General features: G+C 34.7%; 2 protein-coding genes across 6 annotated transcripts in view; one reads left to right on the top strand and one right to left on the bottom strand.

The window, feature by feature from the left end:
• Positions 1-87: 87 nt before the first annotated feature.
• Positions 88-23,893, top strand: LOC106870361 (uncharacterized). Of its 4 annotated transcripts, none has more exons than XM_014916395.3 (3): positions 122-217; positions 13,056-13,148; positions 23,040-23,893. In XM_014916395.3, exon 3 carries the CDS (start codon positions 23,085-23,087, stop codon positions 23,763-23,765), a length of 681 nt encoding a protein of 226 aa, XP_014771881.1. In that variant the 5' UTR covers positions 122-217; positions 13,056-13,148; positions 23,040-23,084; the 3' UTR covers positions 23,766-23,893. The 4 variants fall into 4 exon arrangements, 2 of the variants coding, with proteins under 2 accessions (XP_014771881.1, XP_014771882.1); XM_014916396.3 differs by lacking the exon at positions 122-217 and adding an exon at positions 1,192-1,310; XR_016245207.1 differs by lacking the exons at positions 13,056-13,148; positions 23,040-23,893 and adding an exon at positions 5,553-5,690 and having other exon boundaries at positions 88-217.
• LOC106870362 (uncharacterized) overlaps positions 5,081-23,893 on the bottom strand; it is a 68,671-nt gene continuing 49,858 nt past the window's right edge. Inside the window, exons 2-7 of one of the 2 annotated variants that reach the window (XM_052974763.2) lie at positions 22,765-22,821; positions 17,605-17,713; positions 15,404-15,500; positions 7,620-7,639; positions 7,257-7,378; positions 5,081-5,300 (exon numbers count right to left, since the gene is read on the bottom strand). In XM_052974763.2, the coding sequence (XP_052830723.1) occupies positions 5,190-5,300; positions 7,257-7,378; positions 7,620-7,639; positions 15,404-15,500; positions 17,605-17,713; positions 22,765-22,791 (486 nt within the window). In that variant the 5' untranslated portion in view covers positions 22,792-22,821 and the 3' untranslated portion in view covers positions 5,081-5,189. The remainder of the gene's footprint in view (positions 5,301-7,256; positions 7,379-7,619; positions 7,640-15,403; positions 15,501-17,604; positions 17,714-22,764; positions 22,822-23,893) is intronic. The other variant, XM_014916398.3, reaches the window with a different exon arrangement.

Below are 23,893 nucleotides of genomic sequence, written 5' to 3'. Positions count from 1 at the left end.
CTGAATTATATAAAGAGTATTCATATGAAGATCTCCTGTGGCCTGAACTCATATGTAATTGATAACGTAGCATGATGACTTTGTATCCTCGATTCTAACAAACATCGAATTTCGTGATCGTTTTTAATACTTGCACATGCGCAGTTTATAATTTACCTTTGTTTTGATTTGGGTTGTACTTGATTCGATATCGAAATCGCTTCTTTAATAGGAAATGGTAAGACGATTTTAAAGGAATTTACTTATAGATTACTTTACTATCTGTTACTCAATTAGATTAACCAACAATATTTTAAATTTAACAGTGAGTACAGAATTACATTTTTAAACGTGAAATGTGCTGAGCCAACAAGGCATCCTGTAAGCGGTCATTCGATTTGTGAGAAATATCAGCCAAATCTGCTCTAATTCACATTCTACTGCTTAAAAGAGGAATAATATATTCGATGGTATGGTGCTGGGTTTACCGTGGAAAAAATAACTGATGGTCACAACTGGAATGCCTTTGATTATAGGTCAGATTGATAAAGACTGTCCTGGAGCGATACTGAAGCATGCACATACACACGTATGTTATTTATTATTTTGAAGGATATGGTTTTGCAGTACACCTGCAGGGAATTACAAAATATCTGACGCACAAAAGGAGTAGGGATGTAGGTAAACCACTTAGATGCGGATTGGAATTAATACACTGGACATCACCTACATCAGGAATGCCATCTGAGTATCACTTATAAATAAGGTGTCTTGAACGTTATATACCAAAATTTATAGAAAGAATAATCCTGAGAATACAAATATAAGTTACGGTATGTGAAGGGATAAAATCTCATGATATGAAAGAATGCTTGTTGAATGTTTTATTAAGACTTCAATAAAATGTTAGTATAACAGACAATCGATCTGGAACAGAGAAAAGAAAATATCCACTGTAGTTGAAATCAGTTGCCCAGCAGGTGTTAACATATCACAGTGTTAATGATTAGTAAGTGAAAAGAAAACCTGCTGAACTGATTTGAAATCTATAGTTATTCTATCTAAGCTACAGCTTTAGATTTGGGGGAATATTTGACGATCTCAGGGTTTCTCAAAACCTGTGAGAACATATCTATTTAGATTACAACTGCAAGCTATCAAAGCCAGTCATAGTATGTAAAAACATTGAAGCAGTAATAAAAGCATACACACAAACACAATATTTTTGTGTACACACGCATAAAACATACCGATCTCCACATCCAGTGGATATGAACATATGCAAGCCTAACTAACCCGTTGATGTTTCTAAGCTGGCTCTTTCTCTATCGGTAAGAAATTTGAAATATAAAATTAGGAAAACATATACATTCCTTTCTTGGGCAAGTTTATGTCATCGTTATCATCATTTTTTAAGTCAGTTTCCCAGCTGTCATAGATTGGACGTTTTGACGTCTTGCTCCAGTGTCTCAGTTTTGACATGACTTCTGTAGCTGGATATCCTTCCCAATATCAACACGTTACAAAACAGCAGAGTATCACGAAAGCAGTGAGACAGGATGGTTGCTTTATGTCAGGTGTTGAGATCTAAAAGTACGAGAGGAGCGCGAATAGGTTTATTGTTGAGGAGATTCATACCAACCTTGCATTTTACATGGGTAGGTGGAGGTGACTGGCGCAGTGTCTGTAAGTGAAATAAATATGGTAGTGACGAGGTGCAACAATGTATCCGCAAAGTAATATAATCAAGGTGAATAGAAGAGAGCATAGATACAGAAGAACCATTTTTCATATGTGAGGTAGTGGTGTTGTAGAATTTTACTTGTTCATATTAATTTCCATTATATCCTTTATATTGTAACAAAATTTCATGGATTTATTTGTAAAGTTAAGGAAGTTATTAGAAATTGAAACTCATCAGTGACTTTTGGGACACCCTGTATTAAATTCCACAAAATTAAATTTTCTAATGTTTACTCAAGACATCCAAACTTATGTTGTACTTGAAGTCTAAGAGAGAATTTGATCATTAGATCAACACAGGTAGCAAGATTGCAACTTTAATAGTTCAAAAGTCCAATTTTAACTTAAAACAGGTAGAATATTTGGGCTAGATATGGCCTGATTAAATGCTAAAGGGTTAAAAACAACTTGTACAGAGTGTCCCAAAATTCACTGATGAGTTTCAATTTTTAATAACTTCCTTAGCTTTACAAATAAATGCATGAAATTTTGATACAATATAAAGGACATAATGGAAATTGGGTTGGACTTTTGAACAGCTTATACTCATCAACTGCCAAAAACATCACTTGTTTTGTTTTGTTCATCCAAAGTGAAAACATCTCAGTTTTAATGAGTTTTCAAATTTCTGTTATGGAAATATCCATCAAAAACATAAAGCATTCTCTTGATCAAATGTCATTTGTCAAATACCACCAACTCTATACTTTTCAGAAAGTAAATCCAACAGTATCTTTTTGTTTTACTTGTTTCAGTCATTAGATAGTGGTCATGCTGAGGCACTGCCTTAAAAAGTTTTGTCGAACAAATCAATCCTTTTTGAAAGTCTGGTATTTGTTCTATTGACCTCTTTTGCCAACTTGCCAAATTACAGGGATGTAAACAAATCAATACTAGGTGTCAAGTGTGTGTGCATGTGTGGGAGTGACAAATACAACACGCATACACATATGCAATAGGCTTCCACACAGTTTCCATCAACCAAATTCACTCACAAGGCATTGGTTAGTCTGGGGCTATAGTAAAAGACACTTACCCAAGGTACCTTGCAGTTGGACTGAACCTGAAATCATGAGCTTGCAAAGCAAGCTTCTTAACGACAGTCATGCTAACACTGTTAGACCTTTGCAGACCATGAGCTAAGGATAGCTTGAAGTTGATGATTGATATTTTGCTTGAATTTCCGAAGTCTGACAGGTAAACATTCATATGTATAGAAATTCAGATACAGTGCTGAGAAGGAAGTAAATAGATTTAGTATAGTGCCTTGAGTGCAAGATAGAATAAGGATAACAAAAAGAATGAAGTCCCATGCAGTAAGTAGCTTGGGATGGGATAGTGTTAATGATAGAGTTTTGAAAAATTTAGTTAAATAAAAAGTGTTGTAACTGTTTGAATAAAAGGCATTAATTTTGTTTGATTGTTATCCTTCAGAAATGCAGTGATAGTGAAAATATCTTTTTCAGTATGTAGGACAACTAATGCTTTATTGAGAATCATCATCATCCAGTGTTTCAAATCCAGGAGTTAATGGGGGTGGCCGGATCTACCTCAATGCCATAGCAACCACCTTCACACCATCTTGCTTGGTTTTGGGCGTCCTTTTTCAAACCAACCTTCCCAATCTCCTCCTCCACCTGTCCCTTCCACCTTTTCCTTGGTCTACCTTGCTTTCGTGATCCATTTACATCAAACGCAATCACCCTCCTCAGAACATGCTATTCATCCCTACCTCAACACATGCAGTAACTATTTAAGACACAACCAAGGAATCCAAATCTTTGTGATGTAATCATCATAGCAAATTATTATAGTCCAGTATTTACTGATATGTTTCACTACTGCTTTCATTGCCACTATTTCTGAGGTAGACAATTGAAACTTTTATCATAAAGGACAACCAGAGTAAGTTTTGAGAAAATCTGCTTTCATATATGACACACAATGATTTTAGTCCAATAAAAATTATAGTGAACCATATTAACAAAATTTTTGTGTAGCATCTAAACTGGTTTGTCTGTTTTGATCTCAACCATCTTCACCAGCCCTACTGTCAGTTCATGCTAAAAGTGATTTTCAAATCTCAGTCCCCAAAATTTCTGGATTGCTTACTAAACGTAGAAATAATACATTTCTAAATCTCTCAGACAGATTTATGCAGTAGTGATGTGATAAAGTAGTTGTATGCTGTCAACTTAATGTGATAGTCCCATGAAAGGAATAATACTACTGCTGTTTAGCCTAGGAAGCAGCACCGCTTCCTGTCAGCCTTGACACATTTCCTGTGTTCTTATGTTTACAAGAGGGAGACAAGCACCTCCACTTAGTTAAGCCTGCATCCAGAGACATGTTTCTGAGTCTTTGCTCGTCATCAGTCTGGAGTAGCAATGGCCTGCTATTTGGAGATGCCTGTCAAGCTCTTGTAAACATATGATAATTCTAGTGAAACACATTCACTGATTTCAAAAATAGAAATAATACATTTCTAAATCTCTCAGTGTGACTTACATGCAGTGAATGTGTTTCACTAGAATTATTATATGTTTACGAGAGCTTGACAGGCATCTCCAACTAGCAGGCCATTGCTACTCCAGACTGATGATGAGCAAAGACTCAGAAATATGTCTCTGGATGCAGGCTTAGCTAAGTGGAAGTGCTTGTCTCCCCCTTGTAAACATAAAGACACAGGAAATGTGTCAAGGCTGACAGGAAGCGGAGCTGCTTCCTAGGGCTAAATAGCAGTAGTATTATTTTCTTAATGGGACTGTCATATTAAGTTGACAGCATACAGCTACTTTACTAAACGTATATTTCCGTTTATTTTTCTCTCATCTTTAATAGCAACAATAAATCTTATATTTTCTTTTGATGTCCAATGCTAATTGTTAATTCTGCTAACTATATAGAAATTTCATTAATTGTTCTCTAACTTCACTTTCTTAATCTAAGGTCTTCAACAATATATAGATATTTTTGCTACTGATGGTAGTTGGATGCTTAAATTTTGATACTACATTATAATTTTTAACAACCCACATTGTTTCAGATGAAAAATAGTTACACATAGCAGTAATACATGGATGGTGATAACTGATCCAAGGAACCAGTGGGATAACTATTCAAACCATTCCTACAAATATATGAATTTGAAAACAGTATACAAATGAATATAGCATGTCAAGATGTTAAAGATATGAAAAAAATTGTGACAAATTTTTATTCAAAGAAAGCAAATCAAGATAATATAGGTGAAAAATACAGTGAACACTATATAATCCAAATTTTACTTTTAAAATAACATTTTTATTTTAACAGTTAAATTTATTGTTTCTCAAAATTGAAAACAAGAACCACTGAATTTTTTTTTTTCTAGAATGAGTTTATTGGGTTTTTACAATCACTTAACCATTATTGTTTTATTGTCAATTTTTAATAGTCATTTCAATTGCTTCAGGACTTTAATTTGTTTAGTTAGGAAGTTTAATCTCTGGAAGTATATTACAGGATGTAATAATGTCAATTTTATCTTGGATACGGAACAAGTCATTAGTCAGGAGACGCATATTGTGTGATACATCCTTCAAAAGAAATAAATAAAATAATATATAAAGACAAATGATAAGTACATGGAACTTACATTATTATAACCTTGAATGAAAAAGCTTCAGAGTACAATCAGCAAAATTCAAATCCTCTAATCCAGAGGATTAGTAAAATGAAAACTGACAAGACTTTGTACATTATCTGCTGAACATTTGTAAACACAACTTGAGCAAACCATAATGTTACATAGGAGGCACTAAATTTTAACCGTCTCATTTCTCTTTCAGACATATCAACAGTGTCAACATGATAGATTCCAATCCAACTGTAAATGAAAGAGCATGTCATGCTGCTGATTCTAGCTGCCAATTATGGTGAATGAATGTGGCCAAGACCTTTGTGTTCAAGGTCAAGAAAGAGCTGAGGGCCTGTAGTGGGAATATATCATCCACATCCAAGAGAAAGAAATATTCTCAGTAGCCATATTTCATCAAGGTGACTGAGTTTAACAAGCAGGTCCAAGACATCATCAACAACCTTAGTGGGTCAATGAAGGCTACTACTGAAAAGCTCAATGAGACAGATGGTGAACAGGGATACCCAACATGATACACAAGTCATGCAGCCTCACCTCTTTCTGCAGGGCTTCAGGGTTGATACTACTGCACTGAGATGCTGGACACTGGTCAAATCTCAGATAGAGGAGCTGGGAGTGGGTGTATTCAAACAAGATTCTGTTCCCTTTCACATAACACTAATGACCCAGGAATGGCTAACCAAGAAGTTTCAAGATCAAAACTGGCTAACTCCTAATTTAACACCTCTAGAATGCTGCATTTGAAGGGTCATTGGGATAAGAGTTGGTGACCAATGGTTCCATGGTGCTAAGGATTTATAGAGGGTTGCTGTTGTAAGTGGCTGCATTAAAGCCATCATCAGGCTAAGAGCATTTTTGTTGAATGGCCTGTTTTATTGATGTATCTAGTTGAGTGTGTTATTTTTGTATTTGGTGTCTTTGGTTTTCCTTGTGTTTCGTCTTCAGTTACCTGACCCTGGTACACCATGTATTGAGTTTTTAAACACACATAATTGCAACGAAGTAATCTTTTCTAACTATCTATCTACTTCATTTATTGTGTACACTGAGTTTTTCAATAACATTCCTTCTTTACATCAATAATATACATTTTGTCATCTCTGTTCTCATACCTTGATTATATCCTGAATATGTTTGAGTAATGGAATAAATTTATGTGATACATAATCTAGTTACATGTTACACTAAATTTAGAAAACTGGTTAGCAAAAGAGAGTGTAATTGGATTGTTTGGAAAATATTCTCTTTTGAATAGCATTTCAGATTTTATCAGTTTTCTTGTGCCTCTTCCACAATGATTGATTACTTCTTAGCTTGTTAGTTCCATATCAGCACCTTTTGCAGCATCTCTGAAACTAGTGGGAGAAAGGAAATAGAGACAAAGATCCATGAGTTACTGCAGTAAGAAGCATCAAACTATCAAGGTATCCTTTGGCTGGAAACCTCGGCTATATGGTTACAATAGAGTACACTCCACTGAAGGCATCCAAGTGACAGGTAATGTTAAACAAGGCAACAGATGAACTCCACCTAATGAGCTCCGATTCTATGTAAATTAACTATTAACTACCATGAAAAATATGTAAGTTAACGGAAAAACAACTTCAGCTAACTGTTTTTCTCAAGTTTTGAGTCCAATATAATAATCCATAACCACTAACTTATACAGGAGTTTACCCTTTCCAGATAATAAAACTATTATTTATTAGTAATATAATTCAACCAAAATCATGGTAACATCAATTAGTTAATAAACTGAATACACGTTAGACCAAATTAAAAAATTAATTGTTTAAAAAGATTTATTATGTCTGAAGAAATTTTCTTAAATAGAAAAGCAACTATCAGAAAACAGATAAAGAAGAAAAATTGCAAAAGAAATTGAGATGATTACCTGAATAGCTGCCTGTGTTTTAAATAGATTCTGAGAGTTAGTGATAAGATTTTTAGTTGATGATACATAAATATGCTTCAGTGCTTCTCTTAAATGACGACTAAAAGCAATATTTCGATCCCCTGAAACATTAACCTTTCAATGTTACAGCTGATTTAGACATTTTAAATTTCATACATTTAAGCAACAAAAAGGAAATAGAAAAAAACATTTATTTTCATATATTAACATTAATCTAATAAATTATGAAATATTAAATATAAAATATGCTAATAGCACTTTATGAGAAAAAAACTTATAATCTCAAGTTAACTCTAGAATGTATAATGTTAATTGTTAGGAATAAATTAAGATACTACTCACTCAATTTGGTATGTAATAAGCTGAAAATAGAAGAAAAACAATTTTACAGAAATAAATTATAACTTCTACCATTTTAACTTTTGTGCTACTATGGTAGAACTTTGCATTCATAATCCAAGGCATAAAAATTTAAAAGGAATCGTACATTTCCATTTCTTAATTATTGATAAAATTTGTACCCATATGGTTATACATTTTAAAATACATCTTGAGATAGGAAATAAATTCTAGAAAAAAAAAGGGATCTTTTTTAAAACAGGGGCCACATTTTTCATTAACGAAACACTTTGAAACTTGGAACACTGGTACAATGTGTCATATAAAACATCTTTTTCTCTTAGTCTTCTTAAAAAAAAAAGAAATCCAGAAGTTATTCCATGTTAAAGTTGTCGTATTTCTGTAATTTCAACCAATCACTGACGTCCATTCAGCCGATATACATTAAGTGCCGACTACATAAACAAACGATTCTGAAACAATTAACCCTAACCCTAACCCTAGGGTTAGGGTTAGGGTTAAAGCAAATTTAAAATGAAAAAAGCAAATAAAACGAAGGAAGGTATGGAGATTAAATACGCTTTACACCAAAGGAGTAAATGTAAACAACTGAATACTTGTCAGTGATTGGTTGAAATTATCGAAATAAGACAATTTTTTACATGAAATAAATTCGAATACAAAAATATTTTTCTGTTCTATAACACAAAATAGATAAGTATACGAAGTTTGAAAGTCTTTCCGTACCAAAAACACTACGAAAAACATTAATGAAAAATGTGGCCCCGTTTTAAAATAGATCCAAAAAAAGTTTCTATTAATTTTATAGTTACTGATATCATATCGAACATATTCTATATATTTGATAGATAAACGACTTACAAAAGTATTTTATGTTTATGATAAATAAATTAATATAAAATGTTAAAAAAATATATCAGGACAAATGTACAAATTGTGCCAAAAGTAAAACTTAGAACAGTTATATTTTTTAACTAAAGTTATCTCAGTTCATTTGCAAGACTTATATTTAAAAAATTAGCAACCACTAGATCATCTGCTACTGAAGTGAACATGCAAACCTGATAAAATTCCTGTTCACAAGGTAACAGAATAGGCAGCTGTAAATACTAAGTCTTTTCCTTGTAAAAAAAATCTACTGTTCAACATAGACAAGTGATTAGTGACATTATGATAAGAGACAAACAGATCTAAAAACAAGACTTTCTGAGGAAGGTGGTTATGGAAGTTGAAAAAGCTCTCAGCCATACAGAAGTCCAAAGAAATACTAGGCAATACCTACAATGATAATGATGATGACGACGATGATGAAATAGAAAATACAGAAGACAACTACAAGTTTCTACAAGACAATCTGTGAGTCACAGACAAAATCTGTGGATGAAACAGGATTCCAGCACTAAATGATGGTAAAATAGTACAATAGATAGAGGCATAAAAGCACAGACCTGGAAAGGATCGATGAAAGTAACACTACAGGTAGCTAGATAATAAGCAGGATGTCAAGTATGCTTAGCATGAAGAGAATGTCAATGTTACTTGCCTAATCAATCAAATGCATTCTAGCCATGACCATCCCACCATTTTTAGAATTATTTAGGATCACATTATCTTATGTGTTCATTTCTTTTCTAAGATAGTAAGGTGTGATTTGAGGGAGATTTGCTTGCTATTTCTAGCAGGTCAAGCAACTTCATAGAAGCTTTCTCACTGGTTTGTTGTCAGTCATGTTTAAGCTCCATGTCAGTCTTGATAAAGCAGACCTTATGACCAGAGGCATTTCAGCCTTGATCCTTTCATCTTTTATATTTAGAATTATGTTACGTGTTCTTCCTTTTTTAAAGATGATAAAGTTTGATGGGAGGGTGATTTGGCTGCTATTTCTAACAAGTCAAATGACAATGTAGAATCCCTGTTACAGGCTTGTTGGTCATGGAGTGGATATCATTCCCAATTACTAATATAACAGTATCATCATCAATTACTAAAAGAACAAAAGAGATAGATGCTTTAGAAAGAAGCAGGTATAAAGGCACTATCTGATAGTGATAGAAAGAATAGTGAGCATAGCGAATTAGGAAGAGAATTATCTATATATATAAAAGAGAGTTTGTGTGTGTGCGCGCGATGCATTTGTAAACTGAGTTGCCGATTTTGACGTATGGGGTATCAAAAGATTCAGTAATCTTTTGGCTACCGAATAAACTTTATTTTCATTTACATATTTTGTACGTTATCTCAACAACAAGTTTTAGTTATTTGAAAGACACTGCTTTACAACAACCAGGTTTCATTAGAAAGTGAAAATAGTTTCATACTTTCAATTTGAACCAAAATTACAAAGTGTTGCATTATGAGAGTGACGATGTGTGAATAATGAAAGTAATGTTTCTCCGAATTAGTCACATCTGTACTATAATAAAGCTGCTTATCATCTATCTGTATATATTGGGTCATCCCATAAATAATGTGGGTTTTTTTCAATTGGATGAACTAAAAGTCAGAAGGGGACGGGATAAACTACCTGCATCAACTTGCTATAAAAGCAGGTAGTAATTTTATCTTGCCCTTATTCTTAGTGCAAGTTTTGAAGAGTGCAGTTCGATTTTAGCCGTTATTTTTCAAAGTTATAATGGAAGTGACAAAGGAGCATATTCAGTATATTTTGCTTTATGAGTTCAATAAAGGAAACAATGCAATGGAAAGTGCGAAGAATATTAATGCAGCATATGGGAGTCGGACAATAAATGTAAGCCAGTCTCAACTGTGCTTCCAGAAATTCCAAGCTGGAAATTACAGCCTAGAAGACAAGTGAATTTTGGAAGAGGGGCCTTGCAAGTCTACCAGATAGATGGAAGAGCATTGCAGAAAATGAAGGAGAGTATATTTTAAATTAAAAAAGAACTTAGTTTATCTTAATTTTGAAAAATAAAAAAAACCACATTATTTATGGGATGACCCAATATAAAGGCCACCAATAACCTTGGAAACGAGGTTGGGTCACACAATTTTGAGGTCATTTTCTACCTGGACAAACATTTATGAAGATGTACACATAAATATTGTATTTTAATAAGCCACAACCCCAAAAAATATCATTAAAAGACATCCATTTCTCTATATGCTATGAGGAAATACAGTCACTCACTCTCTCCCACATGCACACATACATACAAAAAAGATGTATGCATATGTATTTATGTATGTGTATTTGAAAAATAATGTGTATGTGTGAGAGAGATACAGAGAGAGCAAGTGAGTGCTACTTACACATACATGCAAAAAATTACATACATGACAACACACACCTTCACTCACTCACTCTCTCTCTCTCTCTCTCTCTTTCTCATGCACACACACACACATCTATACATCTTTCACTTTCTCATCTCTTTCTGCTCTCACTTCAAAGCAAATGTTGCTTTTCACTTCCTCCTCTCTTTCAATTTCTGCTCTCTTCAAAGCATAAAGAAATAAAAAGATTTTATGGAAATTAACGAACAATCTATGAAACAATCAGATGAAAGAAAAACATTGGGACGTTTTAGCTTTTTGAAAGTAGGTAGGTGATGGGTAAGTAAAGTGGGGGAAGGGGCACTGAGTGTTTCTTTAAGAAAATTTACTTTTTTTCTATGTGGAGAAAAAAAAATTTGAAAAATGTTACAAATAAATTGCGGTGGGGATGGGGGGAAATAAAAATTTTGAAAATGTGATTTCTGGGCAAAATCATATTAAGCCCTTTTCATATGATGAAACAATACATAATTTGTGATCTTCTTAAGAATAGAAAGCACTTTCATGCAAACCCATGCAAATCGTACCCTCCTCCCTTCACTTTTAAACAAACAACAACTTCCATTACACCAGTAATCCAATTCACTATATATCAGCTGTGCCAATTCTGCTCATAAGGAACAAATAATACAATGTGGCTGTAAGGTCATAACACCTGGGCAATGCCAGGATACACTGCTAGTCATAAATAAGATGCAGTTTGGGTTTATGCCAAGATGGAATTTCACTGATGACCGCTTCTTAATAGGACTAGTTGTAGATGAATAGTCTGTGAGAGTAGTGAAAAAACATGTATGAGAATGCTGCTATCAACACAGTGGGACTTGGCAACAAGTTCAGTAAAGGATTAGTATGCACATAGATGTCCACCAGGGCTTGCTTCTCAAACCTCTCTTGCATATTATAGTTCTCCAAATCAAAGCAGAAAAGTTCAAGACCAGCTGTTTGTGGGAACTACTGTTGCCAATGACCTGATTCTTATAATTGAATCAATCCAAGCATGGAAGCAGAATCAAGAGATTTGCAGCACAAAATCTGATTTTGTTTATTTGTAATGTACCTAGGATCAAACTCTAGTCTGCAGTTTGGTAATAACAGTATGATTGACAAATACATCATACATCTAAGAAAATAAACTAAGAAGCTGTTTTCGTTGGTAACATAACTTTTTATTCAATTACACTTCACAGCTGATATCATAATTTCTGTTTCTAGTGAGAACAAGTTAAATAAAACTTCAACTTATAAGTTGCAATAGTTTATGAAACTGAGTTTATAAGCTTTATAAACTGATACCAATAATCAGTCATAGGATACAACTTTTAGAAGGTTAGTCATACTTTGGTTCAGATCTATGGAACACATCAAAACTGAAAGCAATGCCAGAAACACGATATACCAGTTCAGAGATTATAAACAGGACCAAGTAAAAGAATGTGAAATTATTTCAGATAATAGTAAGCTGAATGTAGAGCCATACTATTAACATTCATCTTTCAAACTTTGTGCTCGCATAAACAATGGAAGTTCTTTCAGATGAATAAGGTCTTTTATTCCCCTGATATTGTCTGCTCAAGAGATGCCAAAAACAATAATCAGGTGATTTAAACTTTGAAGTTATCTCTTTTGCCAAACAGCTAAGTTACAGGGATATAAGCACACCAAGTTATCAAGACATATACATATAGATATATATATATATATATATATATATATATATATATATATGACACAGAGATATATATGACAGGCTTCTTTCAGTTTCCATCTACCAAATCCACTCACAAGGCATTGGGTGGCCTGAGGCTATAGAAGAAGACACTTGCCCAAGGTACCACACAGTGGGACTGAACTTGGAACCATGCAGTTGGGAAGTAAACTTCTTACCACATACAGTCACACCAGCACTTATGAATACATTCTGAAAACATAATACATAAAAAAAAGAAATATCGTCTGGAATACATTTCCCACATACTTCTCCCACTGACCAGCAGATTCATAAAACCTAATCAAATTTGATGATTCCCAAGACATTCCCAATGAAGTTCCTTTTGTATTGCTAGTGATTGTTTAAATACTTACATGTGTTTGATCACGAACTAAACCTGTATATCATTTCAGTTTATGATCTTAGACAATACACCAATTTGAGACTGAAAAGAGATACTCTCTCATTGATGGAATGTGAACCATGAATGTGTCACTACTTGCCAGGTAAATATATTACCAATTACACTACAAAATATTTGCCATTTCATTTTCTTTAATTTGCTTTTGTTATTCCAGTTGTATAATGTTATCTTCACAAGATCATTTGTTTGTTACTTAGTGCTATCAGGAAGCTATTCTACTTATATCCAACACAGTAAGATGCCCTGTTTCTATTCACTGTTTGTGGTGAGAAAGAGGCCCATGAATCAAATTATAAATTAACTGTGATTTTAATGTAAATGATTTTTGTAAGTACCAACAAAAACAAAAAAAAGAAACAGGCCTACTGAAGAGATTGAAAAAAAAGTTTGGTAAATATACATGTCATGGCAAACAACTCTCAATTTTCTTCTTAAAGATAATGTATGCATACATCCTGAACATCACATGCCTAATCTACAAATTAGTTTGCTATTACTTTTGCTGTGTTGATACATACTTTACTCTAAGTTTTTTACTTATTCAATGAGCATTGTGATATAGTATAGATCAGTTTGATTTATTGCATATATAATGATTCACTGTAAGTCAACTAGCTAGATCATTTGAACTGAAATGGGCTAAATTAGCTAAATGTCAGTGATAACATGCAATGTCGGATGAAGAAACAAACACACAAAGAGTATCTAGTTACAATGAGAATATGAATTACAAAAAGAAATATATAACAGAAAGAAACAAAATAGAGGATTTCTGAAATTCGAGGGGACAAAGTGATGAAGCATGATTTCCAAATGTTGGGCCTCACGGAGGCAATGACAAGTGACTGAGACTTTGGTGATATGCTGTGCTTGAGAAGACCTGTCAAGCCAAGTGAGATCATAGTCATGACTGATGCCAGTGTTGCTTAACTGGTGCATAAAAACAAAACACCCTTCGAACGTTGGGTGATATGTTGTGCTCGAGATGACCTGTCAAGCCAAGTGAAATCATAGTCATGGCTGATGTTGGTGGCATATATAAAACACCCTTTAAACGTTTAGCCTCACGGAGGCAGTGACAGGTGACCGAAACCTTTAGCGATATACCATGCTTGAGAAGACCTGTCAAGTGAGGTTGTAGCCGATGCCAGTGTCACTTAACTGGCACCCATGCTGGTGGCATGTAAAAAGCACCCACTACACTCTTGGAGTGGTTGATGTTAGGAAGGGCATCCAGCTGTAGAAACCATGCCAAATCAGATTGGAACCTTGCACATCTCCCTGGCTTACCAGTTCTATCCAACTCATACCAGCATGGAAAATGGATGTTAAATGATGATGATGATGATGAACTGAGATTGCCTTAAAAGGACAAATACTGTAAATAGTAATTATTGGACAACTGTTCAAAGTTGACAGTTTATAATTTGTCACTTGTATTATACTGATTTTATAACCAAGATAATGGTTCATACCACCTAACTGTAATCAGGTACATTAAAGTAGATTAGCTCACTGTAAAAAGCTGTGGCAGCAATGTAAATTTGTGATACTATGCTCATGGAATTGTTAACAATATACCTATATTTTGCTTTTATTGCAAATCCAGAGTGAATTTATAAATAAATAACTTAGAATAGTTTGAGTTAAAATAGAAACTTTTGAAGGATTTGGATAGTAAAAAGAAGTTTCACTGAAAAATTAATTGTTTAATGCCTGCTTTCCATGCTGGCATTAAACGACGATCACTAATATTGGTTTCAAATTTTGGCACAAGGCCAGAAATTTTGGGGGAAGAGGTATATCAATTACATCAACCTCAGTGTTCAACTGGTACTTATTTTATCGACCTTGAAAGGATGAAAGGCAAAGTTGACCTTGGTGGAATTTCAACTCAAAATGTAAAAACGGATGAAATGCTGCTAAACATTTTGTCTGCCAGCTTGCCACCTTAATGATTACTTATAATGATTACTTATAATGATTACTTATAATGATTACTTATAATGATTACTTATAATGATTACTTATAATGAAATGAATTCAAGTTTAATATATAACATTTTTTTTTTGTTGTTACAAGGCTAACAAATCTAAATAGCTTCAGAAAATTGCTCTTAAAATTGCAGTATTAATATAGTCTAAACAAAATCACTTTCTAATATGCAATGCACATTAAAAAAATAAAAACCAACAAATCTAGTTCATAATAAATAATAAGTCAATGAAAGGTTAGAAAAATAATTCACATAGCCAATTTTCAAGATTATACATGCGAAACCTCTTGATACTTTTTTCATTAATATGATGTAGCAATAATAAAAGAAATTTACTCACGAGTTATATTTTGGTTGGAGAATTTGACCTTGTTGATGGAAAGCAGAAAAAGTATTGCCTGAACTTGCATTATCACTGCTGGGAATGGCTTTGTCTACTGTAAACAATTAAGTTGAATATAGGAAAGGTTAGATGCTATCACAATTAACAAAAAAGTTATTTTAAATATTTGAAAATTATTGACAATGATACTACTTTTGAAAGCTATATTATGATATTTAATGATTTCTAAATTAGTATGGCACAGGATTTATCTTACTTAAATTTTTACAATATGTAGCAAGTTATCATGTATTGAGTTGGAACAAAAGTTCATACGGTTTTTCAACTAGTGATATTTAAACATGTGATTTAATTTCTCCTGTGCCAGAATAATATGACATATTTTCTGAAAGGTGACATTTCAACACATCTTTCTGTATGATTACTGTGTGGTTAGTTTATTTCTACTGCTTTTACATTTAAAAAATGTAAATGGAGGAAAATGAAATACATTTTCATCATTTGATGCTCTTTTGTTTCCAGAAAGAAAAAAAAAGTTGTATAAATAGTAAAAGAGAGGGTGTCACAGCTGAGAGTACTATTTGTAAGTGGTTTGCTAGGTATAGGAGTGAAAATTGTGATCTGGAGAACTGTGAACATTCTGGCAGGATTACAGTTGTTGATAAAGACCTAACTGAAACACTAATCAAAAATAATCCAAGTTATATGACATAAAACACCACAAGATATTCCACGTATCTAATATGAACATTATAAGACATTTAAAAAAAGTTGGACACATGAAACACTATGCTGTCTGAGTGTCTCATAATTGAATGGAAAAAAGTTTAATGAACCACATTTCCATCCATGGCTCAAATGCAACAAAAACAACCAGTTTTAAAGTATCATGTTTAGTGGAGTAATTTGAAGTACATAGTGTGAAGGCAGTTGTATCTATCCTGCTTTGTGAAATCTGTACATCCAACATATAGAAGGACACAATAGTGGTGACAAGGATATCCACTTATAAAAGTGGAATAAGTCTATCCACTTTATTCGAAGCTTAAGTTGGACATCAACATTTTCTTTTGATACAAAATAATAAAAAAATAGCTAACATGGAAGACTTATTAGCCTCTGTGGTGCAGTGCAACAGTAACATTAGAAAGAGTCAAACAACAGTAGCCAAGAGTCGAATAACAGTACTCAAAAGCTGAACAACAGTACCCAAGAGTCGAACAACAGCTAAAAACATTGAAACCAGCTAAAAAATAGATATATGGAAAAAAGAAAAAAGATACCCATAGAAGTGCTCTACAACACCTTTGATGTTCCAATGCCACAAGAAGTCGAACTTAGGCATAGCAGCACAAGAAAGAGGAAACAAACAGAATGGTTGGAAGTAGTGCCTAGACGGAAGAAATATTAGACTTCACTAGGAAGAAAATTTTAAAAAGGGAGATATGGTGAAAGAAAATAATAATAATAATATTAACTTATAACAGAAGTCAATCTCAAAGGGGGGGGGGATGTTGTGGCGAGAGTCATTGACATCCCTGTGAAATTGGAAGAATGGACTAGCTGAACTCTTATGAAAAGTAGCATGTTAGTTGAGATGAGAGAGAAATTGTAGGAGTTGTTGAGAGTTTGTGGAAGTTGTTGAGATTGTTAAGAGTTTGTATTTATTGGAGTATCATGTTTAGTGGAGTAAAGTGCATTGTGTGAACACAGTTATGTTTATCCCTGCTTTGTGAAATCTGTATATCCAACATATAGAAGGATATAGAAGGTAATTATTAAACCTTTAGCATTCAGATTATTCTGTTAAATGTAATGCTTATTTATTCACATTGTTTTGAATTACTCATGAATTATCTCATAACTTTGAGATATTGATGATGTGACTGTATATTATTAGACTGACACTGAAGGTTAGGCATGAGAGACTAGATCTAGCTGGTTTGAATATAAAACAGGTACAGTATTTTGGCTTGATATAGCTGGTTTAAATGCTAAAGGGTTAATGACCTATCATTCATAGTAAGAATGGCAGGTCGATTGTTGGTGGCATGAGAGGGATTTGTCTGCAGGATAACTGGAAATAGGTATTAGTTGCATAACATATCCTTAGTGCTTACTTGTTTGGAAAGGTAATCTTTCATATTATATGGGTAACACACAGAATATTAATTTGCATATAAAAAGCAATTAATTACTTCTTAATGTTGGCATAGAATGGTTCAGTTCACTGGTATTAATTTCTTCATCTGATTCTGAAGCCTCTCCAGCAACTACAATCCCTTGAAGGTTTGGTAACTTTGATCCCTTAATGAAAAAACATAAAATATTGAAAAGGGTATTGTTAGAAGACATGAACTATTGACAAATATATATGAAAAGTGCAACAGTTTTTAAAATAGTAGAATTGACAAAATGGGAGGTGAGGAAGTGTTTAATGATAATACGTAAGTAGTCAGATATGAGTCATCTAAGTGACCACTTACACAGCTTCTGTAAAACCAAACTGGGGACATACTCTCCTATGAAACTCACCAGTTGTCCTTTACACTTCAGAAATTTGGTCAAAGCAATATCATTGCAGTTGACATCATCTAAGTCTTTGATTATGTCTCACACAAGGCTCTTCCAGCTCAGCTAGCTACTTAAAGTTTCATCCCTCTATTTTCTTGGATTTGAATCTTCCTGTCAGAATTTTACCATTACAGCTTGCACTATAGGTCCTGTTCCATGTGAAGACAAGATATAGGTAAAACTTCCATACAGTACATTCTGGATAGACTACAGACACATAAAAATGCAGTAGAATCACAGGATGATTAACAGTAGAAGTGCAGGAGCAATAAATAATAAGAGCACACGGGAAATAGATGTTCTGAAATGTCCAGGAAGCTTAGAAGTAATAGTTTCTGTTATCTAGGTGACATAATTAGCAGTGGAGGCAGATGTCCTGAAAGTATAGTTACTAGAATATGAATTGGTTGGTGAAATTTCAGAGAACTTTTACATTTGTTTGTAACAAAACGCTTCTCTCTCAGAATGAAAGGCAAATTGTATGATGCCTGTGTCTGAACAGCAATCCTACATGGCTGTGAAACTTGGATTGCAAATGCAGAGGACATGCAAAAACTTGAAAGAAATGGAACGAGTATGCTCCAGTGGAAGTCCAATGTCAGTGTACTTGTACAACAAAGCACATTTGCTTAGAGAAAAATTGGGGCATAAAAGGTAGCAGATGTAGTGTGCAGGAGAGAAGACTGCACTGGTATGTCATGTAATGCAGATGCATTGAGGACAGCTGTATAAATAAGTGCTGATCATAAACATGGAAGAAATATATGGAAGAGGTAGACCTAGGAAGACTTGAGATGAAGTGGTGAAAACTGACCTCAAGATGTTGAGCCTCTCAGAGGAGACAATGGGGGACCAAGATGAATGGCATTATGCAGTGCTTGAGAAGACTCATCCAGCTCAGGAGAATTGAAGCTCTGTCTAGCTTTCCCCAACAACTTATCTTGACACCTACTCTTCCATCAATCTTCTTTGTTACCCTATTTTCTTCACTTCCCCCTACACTTAACTAATATCCTCTATGTCCAATTTATTCCCTATCTCTAATCATCTGTCATACTATTTTCACTCAGTGCACTTACTTACCTACACATTTGCTTTTCTGCTCTGCTATCCTATTCTGTCACATGTTCATATTGCACCAGGACCTCATATCTCTTTAGTAAGACACCTGCTCCTCTCTCTCTATCATAGTTTTTAAAATTTTTCCTGTCTATATCCTACTCAGTTGAAGGGTCTTACTTCACAGGTACTTGGTGACCTCATCTGTGCTGATGCCACATAAAAAGCATGTTATACTGTCTGTTAAGTGGTTGGCATTAGGAAGAGCATTCAAAAGAAGACAAAGAACATTGCTGAGCCATCTAGCTCATCTGTTCTTGTCAAACTGTCCAACCCATGCCAGCATGGAAAAAAAGAATGTAAAATGATGAGGATATAAACACACACACAACCCTGTGTCACTGTAACAACTAGACTATTAAATGTTGTAATACACTGCCAGTCACAATGCACTTCCAATTCTATCTTGATTGTGCTATTCTTTTTCATCTTTCCCAAATTGTTGAATTAAATCATCTTCCCATTGTTGTGGAGGCCTTCTAAGTGGCCTTTTCCAATCCCTTGGACACCACTCTGGCACAGCTGAATTTGTGCTTTTGACATTCTGCAGTTATGTCATTCAATCCACTCCATTCTCATTAAGGATATGCTCTCACAATGGTATTCCTAGCACAGATCTTTCTATGGCCCTTTGTGTTATAGCCAATTGATGTTCTTCCCTCATCATAGTAGCCCACGTCTCGCTTGCATATCAGGGAACAGGTAGGACAGTGCTGCTGAAGTGTTTGGCACATGTGGTCTTGTCCAGCTATGCTTTGAGCACATGCTTTATTGAGGTAAACACCTTCCATACTGCCCTTACTTTCTTTCAGATTTCAGAGTTCATGTCATAACACATGACATATATTTACTGTGAGCCCTAAGTGGATGTATTCCTTTACTTCCTCAATAACATCACTTCCCATCTCAAGTCAGCCTTATTCTACATTTTTGGACTACATGTATTTTGTTTTAATATGGTTCATTTTAAGACCTACTACTGAGCTATGTGTGTCCAGCTCTGTCAGCATGGTCTGCAGCTGATCTGTGGTTTCAGTACTGATTACAATGCCATCTACGAATAGAAGACGTGTTAGTAACTTGCTACTGATATTCATGCCATATGTCCATTCAATGTTTCTGATGACTATTTCTAGATATGCAGTGAAGAGCTTTGGAAAGAGATTCCATCTCCTTGTTGATACCCTTCCCACTTGGAACTCTTGCTGGCAGCAATAGTAGAGCTATATCTGTTGTGCATCCAGAGTTTGCATCCCTGAGTAGTTTGGTGTATTGCACTCACACACCTTGAATTTCCAGAGATTTCAGCACTGAATTCATCTCAATGTTATTGTAGGTCATTTTGTAGTCAATGTAAACAACACACAGATGTAGCCAGTATTCTTTTGTTCTTTCTATAAGCTGTGTTAGAGTGAACATGTAAATAAGTAGCTTATAGAGATGAGACAAGAGACATATAGTTCAATAGTTTCTTAAATCTTCTTTATCACCATTTTTATGGAGGGAGATGGTATTTGACTCTTTCCACAGAAAAAATATATTTACCCTCCTTCAGACAGTGATTGAAGTACAGAAGGATGTTCTATAGCTCGTCACTTCCACACCTAAACATCTCTACTGTTATGCCAGCTTTTCCTGGAGCATTATCTGCTTTCATCAACTTGATGTATTTTCAATTTCACTGACTAGAATAGGTGGCACGTCTTTCAACATTAGAGGATTGAGCTTCACTGATGATTTAAAAAGGTTGGTGTCAAAGGTTTTGCATGCTGCTTCTATTTCACCTTTGTCTGTCACCATGAGCCCATCCTTGTTCTAAAGTGCCATCACCTCTGACCAATAGAATGCCAGCTTTTTCCTGCATCTTTTTAGACTTTCTTTTCTTCTGTAGCCTGCATCAGCTTCTTCAAGCTATTACTCTCAAAATCATTTTCTACATGCTGTCTGATCACTTTGCAAAGAACAGAATACATGAAGGGATCTTTCATGTTTCTTTTATGGTTTTATGTTTCTCAAGCATTCTCTTTGTCTCCTCCAAGATTTTATTGCCAGGCTCCCACCAGTTTGCAGAGCTCACTTTCGACATGCTGCTTTAAATTTTCTGAACCAGCCTTCATCAATCAGTTCATGTTGACTCCAAACCTGCCTCTTGATAGCATCCTGAAACTGTACCACACTGAGGAACTTAACATACTGATTCTTCATTGAGATATGCAGAGCCTTCTCTCTGATTTTGTTGATCACAATCTTTGCCCATATATACATATAAACATATACATATATATATATATATATATATATATATATATATATATACTCAGCTGGCAAAAATGAGTAGTGCCTGTATTTCAAAGTGTCAGCCTTGTTAAATTCTGTGTCACACTGGATCTCCCTGAGAGCTACATTATGGGCTTGTCAATGGAATGCTCAGTCACTTGGACATTAATTTCATGAGCAAGCTGCTCCATTGATCGGATCAACTGGAACCCTCATTATCAAAACCAACAGAGTGCCAGGAGGAGGATATATATCAGGTCATTAAGAATGAAATATCCAATTTTGAACTGAAAGTTTTTATTTTACTTTATCTCAACAAAAAGCAATGCAGTTAATCAAAGTATGCACCTAAATTATCAACACAATTCTGCCATTTTATCAGTAGCTTATTTATGGCGGCAGTGAAGAATTCTGGAGAACAAGAGGTGATGAAATCACGAAAGGCTGTTTTTGCATCTTCTTCAGATTTGAAGTATTTTCCTTGCAAAAAGTTGTCTAATGCCTGGAAAACATGATAGTTAGTTGATGCATGGTCTGGGAAATATGGTAGATGACAGAGTACTTCCAAGTTCAGTTCCTGTAACTTGAGTAGCATTCTTTGTGCAACATGTGGCCAAGCATTGTCATGCAAGAGAATTGGCCTGTCTTTATTGACCAATCTCAGTTGTTTAATTGCAAGTTCACTCACCATTTCATCCAATTGGTTGATGTATACATCTGCTGTAATTGACTTACCAGGTCTCATGAAGCTGTAATGGATGACACCAACGCTGGACCACCAAACAAACACCATTAACTTTTATTGATGAATATTCTTTTTTGGGATTGTGTTTTGGCACTTCGTCTCTATCCAACCACCATGCAGAACGCTTACTATTGTTGAAAAGAATCCATTTTCCATCACATGTAACATTATGATGCAAAAATTGTTTGCTTTTATGCTGTGACAGCAAAGAACAGCAAGTTTGAAGACGATGTGTCATTTGATGCTCTTTCAGTTCGTATGGTACCCACTTGTCCAGCTTCTTTACCTTACTGATTTGTTTCAGATTGTCCAATACAGTTGGAATTGAAACATCAAACCTTGCTGCTTACTCATACGTAGTTTGAGACGTATCTGTCTTCACTACAGTTTCCAGCTCATTATTATCCACCTTGGTCTCAGGTCTACAATGGGGCTGATTTTCAAGAGTAAAGTTATCAGATTGGAACTTCTCAAACCATCGACATACAGTCCACTCATTCACCACATCTTCACCAAACACCTCATTGATGTTTCAAGCTGTCTGGGATGCATTGGTTCCATGACAGAACTCATATTCATAAACAACACAAATTTTCTATCTATCCATGAGTTCACAAAAATTGATCTACAAGAGAAAACTCACAATATAATCAGACACCATGAACTGCATTTTGAAAAGTGATGATGTAACTCTTCAATGCTGTAAAACAAAGAATTGTCAGGATAAAATATTAGAGGTAATGACTGTCAAACCTGGTACATAAGAAAATTAGACATTTCATTCTTAATAACCTGATATATATACAGGGTGTCCATAAAGTTTCTTTACCATTTAAAAAAAAATATTACAAAGGCAATTGATAAGATTTTATTTTCAGATTTATTCTATTGTATTCAGTGTGCATTTGTGTGTTTCAGGGATCCTGTTGGTGAAAGAGGTGCTGTTGAATGAACCCCTAAAAAATGGCTACCCCTCAAGAGAAGGCGCAATGTGTCTCATGGTTTATTGAAACAAAATCGGATAGGCAGACTCAGCGAAACTACAGAACTAAGTATGGAAAAGATCCACAATCACATCCGTCAATTCGTGCATGGCACAAGAAATTTATGGAGACAGGGACAGTGTTAGATAAAGGGACGAGTGGGCGACCAAGAACATCTAATGAAAACATTGATCGTGTAAGACAATCCTTTTCTCATTCTCCCATAAAGTCCATCCATACTGCTGCCACACAGTTAGAGCTACCGCGTTCAACAGTGCACAAGATCCTACACAAGAACTTGCGATTGTACGCTTACAAAGTGCAACTCTTACAGGCACTCGAGCCAAATGATAAACCAAGACGAAAAGGGTTTGCAGTTAACATGCTGGAACGAATTTCTGAGGATGAAACATTCCTCAGACAAGTTTGTTTTAGTGATGAGGAAACCTTTCATGTTTCAGGGAAACTGAATAAGCACAATGTGAGAATCTGGGGATCAGAACACCCCCATGTGACTAGAGAAATTGAGCGTAAAAGCCCAAAGGTAAATGTGTGGTGTGGGATCATGTGCAATCGAATAATTGGTCCATTTTTCTTCAATGAGACATCAATTACTGCAAACGTTTACCTTGACCTTTTATCTGAATATGTGGCACCATAACTGAATAACCTTCAACCAACCATCATTTTCCAGCAAGATGGAGCACCACCACATTGGGGACTGCATGTTCGTGGGTTCCTCAATCAAACATTTCCAGACTGGTGGATTGGAAGGGATGGTCCAATTCC

This window comes from Octopus bimaculoides, chromosome 19, assembly GCF_046866305.1.
Source record: "Octopus bimaculoides isolate indiv1 chromosome 19, ASM4686630v1, whole genome shotgun sequence".
NCBI lineage: Eukaryota > Metazoa > Mollusca > Cephalopoda > Octopoda > Octopodidae > Octopus > Octopus bimaculoides.
Note: the sequence above shows the minus strand (reverse complement) of the source record. Positions and strands in the feature narration are given on the sequence as shown.

What these genes read in the sequence shown, in the direction of transcription:
- LOC106870361 (XM_014916395.3), top strand. Translation starts at nt 23,085, where the DNA reads ATGGCTACCCCTCAAGAGAAGGCGCAATGTGTCTCATGGTTTATTGAA.